The following is a 13401-nucleotide window of genomic DNA, read 5'->3' as shown; positions in this document are numbered from 1 at the left end:
ACAACCATGCGTCACAAAATGGAAATTCAGTCAACAAGGGACCAACTACATGTACAATGATGGTCTCACGCCATATTAGTTTGTGTAAGGACAGTGTGTGATGCCTGCCCAACCAGGAGATCATCCCAAGTCATGTTTCTCAGAATGTGTCCCTGTCATTAGTGATACTGTCCACCATCCCTGAGATGAGGTTGTAAAACTGCTGCTTCTGCCTGTCCCTCTGATCACTTGCTGTGGGGAAAACCAGGCAGTGTCACAAGAACACTCAGGCAGTGGGGAGAAACAGCCTGTGGGCTGCCCCAGGCCATGTGAGTGAGCAGGAAGTAGTTTCTTCAGGCACAGTGGAGCCCTGGGTTGTGGGCTGACAGTGTGAGTACAATTTCACGACAGGCCCTGAGCCAGAACCATCCTGACCCTCAGAAACCATGTGAGATAATAAATGTTCGCTGCCTAAGCTTTTACGCTGTGGGGCAATTTGCTATGCAGCCAGAATTGGCAGTATCATCTTTGTATCGCCTAAACCAGAAAGAATTATCTGAGCACAATACAGATGGTAAAATCAATGGCTGCTAAATGAACAAAAACAAATGTGTCAAGATACCTGGACTCAGTGCCTAACATTCAGGAATATAGGCAGTACATAAATTTGGCATAGTGTAATTAGCTTTTCTCAGAGATCAACTTTTCAGAAGCACAGAAAGGTTTCACTGAAGTCACATCGGACATGCATGGGCACTGCATGTCTGTGGGCACTCATGAGCTGTGCTCCCTTGGGTCTCTCAGCAATGCCATGCTACTGGGGAAGCACACACCCAAGAAAGTTACAGAAAAGAAACCCTTTGGCTAAGAACAATTTTCCCCCAGCCAGAAGCTACAGGATCATTTCATGGTTCACACTCTCACTGCTGACATCCATGATCTACAAAAGATCACAGTGAACTAGAGATGTGTGATTCCTCACTCTGGAGGAAGCAACTGTTAGAACCCTTGTGTACTTTTATTCAGGAGACCGCATCTTTCCTAGGCTTCCTTCTTCCCCCTTCAAAAAGTTGTTCCTGAGCACAGCCAAATATCAGCACATCATGGAGAACATTTTCTCCCCTCTATTTTATCTCTTAGCTCAGGGTTCTGTACAAAGGCATATGAGAGAGGTGCTGCAGTTCAGAGTAGATTGAAAAAAAGGAGAGGCTAAAAATAAAGATTGTGAAGCATTTGAAAGTAGGTTCCAGGCACCTATCAGAGCAGTTGGTGTCTATAAGGGCCGCTAAGATATTTACTTGATGAACAGTGGTATCTTGCTTTCATAGTAAAAGAGTATATTCTTGTATCTGTCCCTGCTCCTTTTCAGTTCATCAAATGTGCTGATTTTGTCCTACCTTGGACCTCTGTGTGTTCCTGGAATGCCTTGCCCCAGCCCTGGCTTGAACCTCTGAAGATGGGAGGCAATGGTATCACCTATGGCCATCTTTACTTTTCCTTTTTCCTTCCTCGTAACTGATCATCAAGCCTTATTGTTTCCACCTCTGAAAACATCTGGAGAATCCATTGCCTTCTCTCTGAGCTTTTCTCCTTCCTGCCCTGCTGTACTCCAAGCCTCCTAAGCTTTCCCCTGGGCAAGTCCCAGAGCCTGCTGTCTGGATGCTGGCGTCCACCCATGCCTGCCTTCAACCCACTCTCCACTTGGCAGCCAGAAAAATCATCACAAATGTAAACTGTGTAAGGTTCTCCACTACTTAAAATTCTCCAAAGGCTTCTTGCTAAATTTTGATTAAAATTAAACATTCTTGCTTCAGTTTCCAAGTCCCTGTCAATAGGGCACTTGCCTACCTCTCCTGCTCTTATTTTTTGTCACTCTTTCCACTACCATGTAGCCACATGGCCCTTTCTCAGCTAACTGATATGACTCAAACATGATGCCACCTGTTGAAAGTGGCACGATTTTCCTAGTTATCCTAAGTACAAGTTCATCCCTGAAAGCTATCCCTCCTTATGCCTAGTCCATAAAGCATTTACCGGCATAATTGGCAGCTGTATCAGTCTATACAGAGGGCCTGCACACTAGATTAAGGACTCTAGAGTTGTTTTCTTAACAACTGCACTTGTGACCCAGCAGGGTCTAAGACACTGCTGAAGGTGAAAGACACTGTTGCCATGAATATGGAACAAGAATGCACTGAGCACGTGTGAGAGCATGTCACTTGTGGGACTTGCAGGGCAGGAGGTGGCTGGAACTCCTGGCTTAGAAGCACCTCACTTACTTGCTGACAGGCCGCTGCTGGCACTCATGGAGCGGCCTGGCTCCGGGCGGGACTTGGTGATGGATGGAATACTGACCGAGCCACTGAATACTGTCCGGCTTTCCTGAGGACGAGGGTTCTAAATCACAAAAGAAAGGTACATTCTTCAGCCAGAAAGAAACTCTTTTTTGGCACAGATGTCTACTTTTCATGATAACTATCAAGATATAAAATGATCTTGACCAGGATATTAAGGAAAAACAGATCTCACAATCCCTCCCATACATAGAGTTAAAAAAACTCTAAAATGAAATAAATTTCATCCAATAAGAATTAAGAAATTCTCTTTATTGAAATACTTATCAATAAACAGTATTGTGATTGTGAGAATGGTAAGTAAAATTACGTAGTTAGATGTCACAGTGAAGTGTAGAATTACGTGGACTTTGCAGCAAAGAAAAATAAAGCTCTCACTACGTATGAGATTTTTTTTACTTGCTTTACTTGCTCATAAAAGTTTAGTAAGTTCATTTGGAAGAATTACATTCTTGCCAAGACAATACTTTACTGTGTCAGAAACATGATGTTGCAGCAATCACCTTGGGTGACATTCTGTAAGTAGTGATTATTGGTTTGAAGACTTCCCTTTTGGTCCCAAGTTTTTCAGACTAAAAGGAGATGTCAGGCCTGACAAAGTCCAGAAGAGGAAAAAGTATTCCAATATTCTTTATAAATCCTAGAGTAGGCAAACTACACATACCATATTGTTAATATCTTTTTTACCTTTCACAATGCTTTCTCTACTTGTGGACATAGTTCCAAATTCCTACAAGCATTTTCAATGCAAAGGGTCTTGACTGCTTAGTAATTATTAATGCATGGAATACATATATAAATAGCGATAACTCCGTCCATGAAGGCTTTGTTTGTGAACAATTTTGTTTGCAAACAGAAGTGCTTAGCAAATTTTGTTTTTGTTTGCAAACTCTGCATCGGGAGATGAATACAACTGTGGCCATCTTTTCTGCACAAACATGAATATGGCTGTCTTTTTTTCCCAGAATTGTGGAATGCATTAAGTTCACCAACTAAGGTACATGTATACCTACACACACACACACACACACACACATAGTGTTTATAGATGTATATAGATATCTATATATAGGTCTTTATACACAGAAAATTTCTAACTCCTTATTAGTTTGTCCCTAATAATTACAACAAAAATAATGGTGATTTTACTAACCTACAGTACCTATTTTCTTACAGTCCACCCTCTCCATCACTGAGACAGGGAAACAGCTGGTAGTTGGAAAGCAAGGTGGAGAAGGAAGCACACATATTCACATCTGTGGTGCAGGCCCTGGGCTGATACAACTCCAAGCCTCAGTTTCCTCGACTGTACCTGGGGATGAAACCTGCTGCGTGGAGCTTTTCTGAGGATCACACTGCTTATACCAGTGAAAGGAGAGCAACTGGTGCAGCCTGCCCAAGTGCAGCTCCTCCACTCACTCCACTAAGTCCCTCATATGCCATCTGCAGCATTGTTTTCACCCCAACAGCCTCATCAAAACAGCAATTTTGCTGCAGGGGGCAGCCACAAATTTCACATGTATTAAGCAATAACCTAACTCTACAATACAAATAGATACATTAAAAAGTAGCCAAAATTCAAGTTCTGTGACTTTTCCAAAGGATCAAGCTATTAAGTAAAGCCAATTATTTTAATGGAATCAGGATATACATGCTACTTTCTTTTGAGGAGATGGCCTCCCTTTATTGTTTTACACTTAAAAAAAAAATCACATGACAATCGTGGCCACTATGATTAATAAAAAGTGACTGGAAAATATATTTATGAATTAGTGGTTTTCTAAGTACTTACATCATCAGAAGTGTTTGCTCTTTCCTAGTTGTAAAGGTAATATTCATGGATTGTACAGTATACGTATAATAATGAAATAATAAAAGAAATAAAAAATGCCTCATGGGAATTCACCAGATACTATCAATTTGGTGTGAATCCTCTTTTCTTCCAATGAATTTTTAAAGAGCTGGCCACACTATATCATGCTTTTTTCAAATTCAACAAAACACAAAGCTAAATATTTTAAAATGTTACAATTGTCTGCCTCATTTTACTGTATCAAAAGCAGTAAATCTCTAATCAATTGGGGCTTAGAAAACACTGCTTTTTCTTCTGGTACCTTAAAGACTAGGATCAATCAGAGACATCTGTCCATATACCTGGCCCACACTGATATTTACATTGTTCATAATATGACTTAGGTTTTTCACAACTTATGCTATTCAATGTTAACTCCATATAATTTAATGTTAATAATCTTACCTGAATGCTTCACAAATTTCAGCAAGGAAAAGGCCTATATGCTTAAGTTAAATTACATATTTCCTCAAACACAGAAAAACAGCACACTGTGAGTCACAGACTCACCTTCTTAAGGACCTTGGCTGGTTCAGATGAGACCAGTTTGCTCTGGTTGTACAGGAAGTGTGAAGCTCATTTCTGCTCTTAGCCTCATTCCTTTAGTCATCTCATTGTTTCTTATAGTGACTGCAATTATGACCACACTAACCTCTACCATGTAAAATAGTTGCTGAAAAACATTTGCTGAATAAGGATTATATCTGCAATCCTAATTTCCTACTTCAAGTACTAGAATTTACTATATTGGTAATACAGTTTGTGAATTTCAAATTATGATCCTTCCTGTAGAACACGTAATGTTGTAATTAATATTGGCTTGATGTAACAAGTGAATTTGGGTGTGGGTATTTGTGTGAGTTTTAAAGATACAATGTCCATTTTACTTTTACTGTTTGGGCGGGATAACATTTTTCTGGACATCAGTGAATGAAATGGTGGAAATTCTTCAAATAACCTGATTTATACATAGAATATAATAAAATGAGCACAGATACTTAAGGCTTTAGAGGGTATTTGGAAGAAATAATAAAAAAATGGAGTAGTGTAGCTAAAAACCATTTGCGATTATAATAAAAGTCTACAACTAAAACCTCCGTACTCAGTGACCACATAACCATGAGACCCCAAGAAGAGTGATTTTGTTGTACTGAGGGCTCTAGTGATTTTGTTGTACTGAGGGTTCCTCTACATATCTGAAACACTGAGAAGGTCATGACAAAACTATAAGGGCAGAGACAAACCTAGCGATCAGAAAAACAAGCACTACTACAGTACCACTTAAAAAAAAAAACTCCAAACCACGTATTTTGAAAAGGCACACACTGAAAGTTGGCTGGCCAACTGGCCCCCAAATTCAACAACTGCCATTTGGTTCATATGCCAAATCTGCAAAGTCCATGTAATTCTCAGTGTGGTATTTACTCAAAGCAAATGTTTTACTGTTTTCACTTCTAAGAAAATAAAAAATTCAGAACTGAAACAGTCAATGCTATCTATTAATTGAGATTTCACATGTATAGGAGCAAACCTGTAAGACACAAGCATTGTTTGCAATGCAGCCAAGGAAGGACAGAAGAGATGGGAGTCAGGTTCAAGTCTGGTATTGATTTTTCTATATACTTTACAATGTGCTAGTGTTGTCTTTTTTATAAAACATCTACCTTAAATAAATGGCAAAGATTAAGCTTATGAAATAGTTTGTTAGTAACATCATTAAATTTAAAAAATTATACACAGAAAAAGTGTTAAAAAAGCTTATTCAGTCAATTAAAATCAAACTTCATTAGAAACTGACAAGAAATTAAGTTTTTTGATCTTTCTAGTTACAGATATGCTCAAGATTAGGGTAAAATTTCTGCTGATGGTATAGTGATTTATTCAATGACAATTAACCTGATACTTGTATCATGTTTTATATGAAAAGCACCTGGTTGATTTACATAGCATTCCACAGGAATCTACTGCCTGCAATCTGTTACCAAGCAAACTAAGGCTTATTTTTATCATGGTTAATTTAATCAAGCAAGATACAGAAGTGATATTATAATTTAATGTCAATGATTACAATGACATTTAAAATAGTTAAAAATTTATATTATAAATAAAAATCACCTGATAATTTTCTCATTGAAAAATTATTTTATCTATATAAATTAAAAAATTGATGCTACTATTTTTCTAAGCCAGGGGCATTATGGGAATGAGTCTGTGACACAATCCAAATACTTTTTATCTGTAAAACTAACTTCCCTCGAAGTTAGTACAAGCATTATTTTTACTTGATAAAAGTATGGATATTCCATTTAACAGCCACTGTCCACCTCACTGTAAAACTACTAATAAAGACAGAGGACAAAATGGAAGGAAATGGATGGGATGAATAGCGGATGCCACGGTCCTCCAGAATGTTGCATGATTTGCTTTTTTTTCTCTTAGGCTTTCTTGGACACTAGTTGGAACTAAACGCATATCAGTAACTAAATGATTTGTAAAACTGTACATTAGTTAAATTTTTGTTATGAGTGTATTTTGAAATACATCATGTTACTTGGAATACAATACAATATTCTGATTGCAATACAATACTTCGGAAACTTTAAAAGTTTTTAAAAGGAGACTTACTGTAGCTAGGACAGCCACATCCCTAGTTCAATCTCATTAAATATAAAAAGTTTATTTGAATTGAACTGGCTATAGGGTGGGTAATGAGCCATAAAAAAGTTCAGGCAGCATTTTTCTGTTTGCTTTAACAAAATAAAGAGCCACTCAAGGGTTATCTTTTATGATGTATGTGTAATAGGAAATACTACAATGGGAAAATTTCTTATTAAATGCAGACGAACCACAAATACTATTATAAAAATTAAAAAATTGAAATCCTCCTTATTTCTCCATTTTTTTTCTCTAAAGAAGAAATGAAACAGAATGGGAAGAAGAGGAAGAGGAAGATAAACAGAGGAAGAAGAAAAAGGATAAAAGAAGTTTGGCAGAAGAGAAACAGGTCAAAAGAAAATGTTTACAAAATGGTAGCAGTTGGCGGCATAATTTATTAGGCCAGGCAACAGGAAATCTCTACATGATTAGTAAAATTTAACACCTGACTCAGCTGTTCATACCCTCAGAGTCATAAAGCTTGGAGTACCAGGGACAGAGTGTAGAGATGGGGAATATTCAGGGTTTATGGAATCAGGAGAGAGAAATTTTTCAGCAGAATTAACAGTCATGTGATAGATGTGCTCAAAGTTGATCGGAGAGGAGATCAAACCGGAGTGATGATGAGGGGATGGATAAGGAAAACCTGGCTATCAAAAACAACAGAAAAGAAGAAAAAAGGTGATAAGGTGATGATGGAATCAATAAAACGTGTGACATTTCCGACAACAAGCATACAGAAAAGAACAAAGTAGTTTCTTACATCAGTACCAAATTCTTCATGAAACACTTTTAGGACTTAGAAAGTTAAATTTTGTAATCTTCTTGCCAGTCACTTAAGCAGCTGATCTGTAAACAATCCTTCTTATAAAATTATTCTTTTATTACTATAGTTAAGTGAGTAGAAGCTGGATTTTTAAAGATGCAAAAAAATTTTCAGAGTTTAATTTAGGATTTTCTTTCCCTTTTTTTTTGGTACCAGGGATTGAACTCGGGACCTTGCACTTGTGAGGCAGGCGGTGGAACCACTAAGCTAAATCCCTGGCCCTAGTTTAGGATTTTATCTTATGTGATACAATCAAAACATGACAAAAACCTACGAAAATCATTAAATATAGAAATACAGAAATATATCAAATATCAAAAAACAGTTAAAGCATCTACAGTGGCTTCTAACTAGATGTGTTATGAAAATTTCTTTAGAATCTAAAACCATTAAAAACATTTTCTAGTATTCTATATAAAGGCTTGTGATATGTGTTGGTTTTTATTGTTATCTCTCTACAACAAAAATAGTATCTATGGGATATACTAATTATTGGTTTACTTTTAAGCACAAAGTTATTTCCATATAGACACCTAAAAGAACAAGTCTGTATCAGGGAAAAGTCTTCCTTTCAATATTCAGTTTTGTTTTAAAAAAATGAAATAATGAAATACCAGAGAAACAGAAAAAAAGCCTTTGAAGTCAATGGTTCTTATTTTCTGATAAAGTAACCACTAGTAATTATTGACCACTTTTTCATAGTGGGATTTTTTCAGGTTCGGTTCAGGAAGAACTGTTTCTAAAAACAGGGCCCTTCATAGTAGCAGAGGGCGAACAATGTCCTGGAGAAAGTGCTGACTGAATCCAGCAAGGCATTTATGTTCTCATAGTTGAGATGAGCTTGCTTTGTAAAAATATCTCAGGAATCATCAAGGCTTAAAGGAAAGTCTCCCATACAAGATACTGTTTTTAGTTTAGAGATATGAGTAAATCACTATGGTACTTTCTAAGTTTTTCTCCAACAAAAACAGGGGAAAAGAGATATGTAACTTTGATTTAAGGAAACATTACTTGGGGAGGTTTTAGGGGTGGAACCCACGGCTTCGTACATCCTACACAAATATTTTACCACTGAACTATGCCCTAGTCCAAGAAGAAAAATTATTTCTGGAAGCCCTAGGAAAACATTGTACTTTATTTTATTAACCATACTAGGAGTGGATAAGATGTACTATGCTAAAAGTACAGAAGCAAAATATCATGTCTCCATCAATTAGAGAGAAAAACTGTCCTTTATCACTAGATCTTATAGAATAAGATAAAGGATAAAAAAAGTTTCAAGAAAACCAACTCAGGATATTTCTGTAAGACATACACACAAGCCTTAAATTGGTTATATTCTTTGGCTTACTAAGATACAAATAAATGGTTCATCTCTGATATAGGAGATAAAAAAATACAATGATTCCCTTAGCATGTGGCGCCTTCTACATTTAAGAAACAACAGAACATTATTTCAGGATTATTTCATATAAAAGAAATTGAATTAGCTTTTAAAAACATTTAATAAACTTTCTATGCTCGTATTTCACTGGAAAACAATACTGATTTGAGTAAGGTGAAACATAAAAATGGGGCACATGTTCTTTGCACAGGTGATAGATAACACACAGCTTCGGTACTTGAAAACTCTTAACATTAACAGATGAATTTAACTCATCTTTATTTTTTGGAAACTGTTCACAATTCCTTTTCAGTGGAAAGAATGTATCAAAATCTGAAAATACATACAAGATCATAAACTTTTCAATAAATAGATATGTACACAGATAAAGACAAGCATACTATTGTTATTATATTCAAACATGCATATTATTGTATTGTTTACCAGTATCTATCCTCAGATAGGCATGAGCCTGGGCAGACAAGATAAATGCTCAAGAAATACCTGTTAGGTAATTAAATGGGTATCTATTAAAACCCCAGCTCATATATCCTTTGGCAGTGAAATGAGAAAAATCGTGACTTTTCCATAACATGGCTGTGAATAACAGGAATTCTGACACATAAAATCTTTGATGCATACTACATGTCCAGATGAAGAAGTAAGTTTAAAAAATTTACAGCAACTTCTTAACCTGGAAATACAAAGGTGCTTACATGATCAGAAAACATTAAAGGGGTGGGAAGCACATTAAAATCTGAATTGAACTGCTAGTAAAAAAAAAAAATTCAGTGTTAACGCCTAAAAGAACCAATAAGGAGAACATGGCTTTAAAAAAATCAGGTGACAACAAATACTAAAAAATTCAGAGGGCTACTTAGAATCAGCAGCCAGCACAGAAGGTCACATGCTATGGAGCCAGGTAGGAATGAATCTTGGGGAAATTTCAATCCAAATTTGTTTAGTAATAAAAATATTTTAAATAAAAAAATACAGATTTCTTTTAAGTGGTACTAGAGTGAGGGGAGAAAAGTAAAGTTAAGGAGGGATACTTTGGCAAAATTTCTTACAATGTTTGAAATCTGCTATTTTAGTGTCAGGGTGCCTACTCTTATTGTGTATGAAGGTCTAAAACAACATTGGAACCTTAGCAAATTGATTTTCCATCTGACAGCAGCAGGACACCAAGCAGAGTAACATTTTATTAAACACTGTACTGAAAATATTCCATCTGAAGGAAAATACTGGTAATATGTGGGATAAAAAAATCTCTATTCCAAAAAGAGAAAAGTGGCTATTGTGAATGATCTTGACTCCATAAAGAAAGGAACATTACTATGACCATATAATAATCTCTTGCTGATAAAAAATAAATGTAAAAAAGCAGAGCCAGCTCATTAACTGGAATATTTCCAGCAAAGTACTCAGGCTCAAAAAAATGCAGACTTAATTTTTTCTTCCCATAAAAACAACATGCCCTTTAAAAGTTAATTTTTATGTTAAAAATCTGACTGCACATCAAACTATATTACTTATTATTTCTTGAAGCTCTTCTGTAATGTTGATAATATGGTTAATTTAAAACAGATTTCTTAAGAGATTTGGGTCAAGATGTACAAATCATCTCCAAATTGCCATTAAATAAAAATTATGCTTAAAATTCTACACAGAGTTTAATGACTGCATTGTTTAGAAAGATCATACTAAAGTTTTAATAGTTTGTAGTATTGAAATGTTAAGAAAAAGCAGAACCCAGATAATCAGCTAATTCCACTAATAGTTTTAAATTCAACATAATGGGTATGACAACACAATCCATACTGTTAAAACACAACGGTTTTCCTTTGTTGTATTTTTTATGTACAATTTAATAGGCAACATACTTGTAATTGGGCAAAGGAAAATGATTTAACTTCATTTAGCTGAGAGGCATGACTATTAATGACTATGCTAATTTGGCTCTCTTGGGAGAAAAAAGGCAAAATATCTGTTCTGAACTTGGTGAAATTTTAGTGACTTAGTATACAACCTCTTTAAATATGGTACTTTCTTCCATCAACAATAATTAATTCAGGAATGGGAGAAATTTCTAGGATACAGAAGAATTTGATTTGTTTGTTTGGTAGTAGGGATCGAACTCAGGTCTTTGCGCTTGCAAGGCAGGTGGTGGAAGATTTGTTTGGTTTTTGATGGATGTCTAAATTTTATGTTTTTCTGATCAAACATGTCTTTGTGCATCTTAAACATATTGTGACAGACTCAGAGAAACATTTTGTTATGTTAATATAGCCTGTGAAATCTATATACATATTCAAGACTATCCTCTCTCCTTTCTTCTTACCATGGGCAGGTCTTTCAAGATCTGTATTCCATCTCCAGGACCCATGTGTGCTATGTGGTTAAAATTAGTTGGGTTAGAGATTAATTTATTTCTCATTTCTGGATCTCGTAGCATCTCCCTGTAAGACAAACACCGGTTTAGAAACGTTTTCCATAATCAAAGTAGGTAACTTAAGAAAAAAATTAATCACTTTGTTTTTAGTTTTTAAAAATAAAAATAGAAGTTAAATTGTGTTAATTAGGATATAATTAGAATAATATACTCAGTTAATAATAATTTCCTCGGAATGTTTTGTATTTAGATTTTAAATAATATGATTTTGGATGGGAAATGAGAGTGGATCCTTTTATTTATATTTTTATTTTTTAGAGCTACAGATCAAACCTAGGGCCTTGAACATACTTGACCAGTACTCTACTACCGAACTACATTTCCAGTCCAAAAGAGTCCTTTTATAACACTATATATCAAGGAACTAATATCTGCTTTATTTTACAGATAATTCTGAACATTTTATGTATACATTTAAAAAAATTAGAAATATTTTTTCATGTAGTTGAGATGTGCTCATCAAGAATTACCTGGTATTCTTAAACATACACAGGTTTACTATATACACAAATATTTATGTTTATATTGTAAAAAGGTAAATATTTCTAAAATTCTAACTATTCTATATACATACAGAAGTGAATCAAAATATGGCATTTAATCCAGTGTATTCTCAAAACTTTGAGGATATTATGTAAAATGACACTGAGCGGTTGTATTCATTGTTGTGGATTTTTTGTGGTGTTCGGGACTGAACCCACATGGTATGTGAGGATGCTACCTACCACTGAGTTACCCCCATAGCCCTGCAGTTTTCAATCACAGATGAATGACAGATTCACACAGCTTCCTTCCAAATCAAACACAATATTCCCACTAGACAGTTCTTCAGATGCAGGAAGCACAGACAAATGATGAGTACAAATTAAACACCTACCTCCTCTGTTGCATCCTTTCTTCCTCTGGGACTCTGAAGGAATAACGTCGCTTGTTGTTGATATTTCTAACCATTTGTTTCCGACTATTATCTGATGTTTCAGGAACTACCAGTTCGTCCCCTTCTGTTAACAAAAACGAAACGGAGAATAATGGTGACATTTAAAACTGCTAAATACTTTTTGTCCATTAATTTCTGTGACAGTAGAATCAACTGAACAAGTATATGCAATTTTGACTTTTAAAAGTTATACATTGGCAAACAGTAAATAAGCAATAATTTTCAAGGGTGGACAGATGCATGCTTACATTAGACATAGCTTAAACATAAGATGATACAGTTCTGCCAGAAGAAAACTGTAGTTGGTGTTCTTTGACTTTGGCCACCTCACTTCTCATGCTTATCCTTTTTCTCTCCCCCTCAAGGCACTAGTTTCAGTGGCTTAGTATGTTTAAAAGCTGCCACTGCAGGTTTTTTTCTTTGTGTTGGGATGGAACCCACGCCCTTCAATGTGTTAGGCAAGTGCTCTGCCATTAGCTACACATCCCCAAAAGCTGCTGTTAATATGCACAATAATCAGACATACACGCCAAACTATTTATATGAATAATTAAAATTATCCTCACATAATAAAAATTCCTTGCAAGATTTAATCTATGTCATGTGGAATAAGGAATTGTTTTCACTGTCTCCCTTTATTACAGTCAAGAATTTATTGCTTTCACCCTCCTGACCTGTATTTAATGACATTTAACTGTGTATCTTTAGCAACTCAGTGACTACTTTGTCCAATTTCAACTTGCTTTGTAGCCCAGGCTGTGCTCAAACTCATGATTCTCTTGCTTCAGCTCTTCAGCACTAGGATTATAGGTGTGCACCACCACGCCTGAGTCTATCTCAGTTCTAATATTTAAGAGTAAATTGTCTATAATTTTGTTCAGATGATTGCAGAACCTGGAAAAACTGTTGCTGCTATTGATGCATAACATACTGCTATATTGGTCTTTTTATATAAATATAAA

At 35.6% G+C, this 13401-nt stretch overlaps 1 protein-coding gene across 21 annotated transcripts in view; it reads right to left on the bottom strand.

The window, feature by feature from the left end:
* Cdc42bpa (CDC42 binding protein kinase alpha) overlaps window positions 1-13401 on the bottom strand; it is a 271103-nt gene that overhangs the window by 6247 nt on the left and 251455 nt on the right. For 13 of the 21 annotated variants that reach the window (XM_033762059.1, XM_033762063.1, XM_033762060.1 and 10 more), the window contains 4 exons: window positions 12380-12503; window positions 11392-11509; window positions 7305-7490; window positions 2259-2376 (listed from right to left, as the gene is read on the bottom strand). In XM_033762059.1, the coding sequence (XP_033617950.1) occupies window positions 2259-2376; window positions 7305-7490; window positions 11392-11509; window positions 12380-12503 (546 nt within the window). Of the gene's footprint in view, window positions 1-2258; window positions 2377-7304; window positions 7491-9065; window positions 9384-11391; window positions 11510-12379; window positions 12504-13401 lie in introns of those variants that run through there. The other 8 variants (XM_010642642.2, XM_010642646.2, XM_033762070.1 and 5 more) reach the window with 2 other exon arrangements.

The sequence above is a fragment of the Fukomys damarensis genome, unplaced genomic scaffold, assembly GCF_012274545.1.
Source record: "Fukomys damarensis isolate Sample0158 unplaced genomic scaffold, DMR_v1.0_HiC HiC_scaffold_11, whole genome shotgun sequence".
Taxonomy (NCBI): Eukaryota; Metazoa; Chordata; class Mammalia; order Rodentia; family Bathyergidae; genus Fukomys; species Fukomys damarensis.
This window is presented reverse-complemented; position numbering and strand designations above follow the sequence as displayed.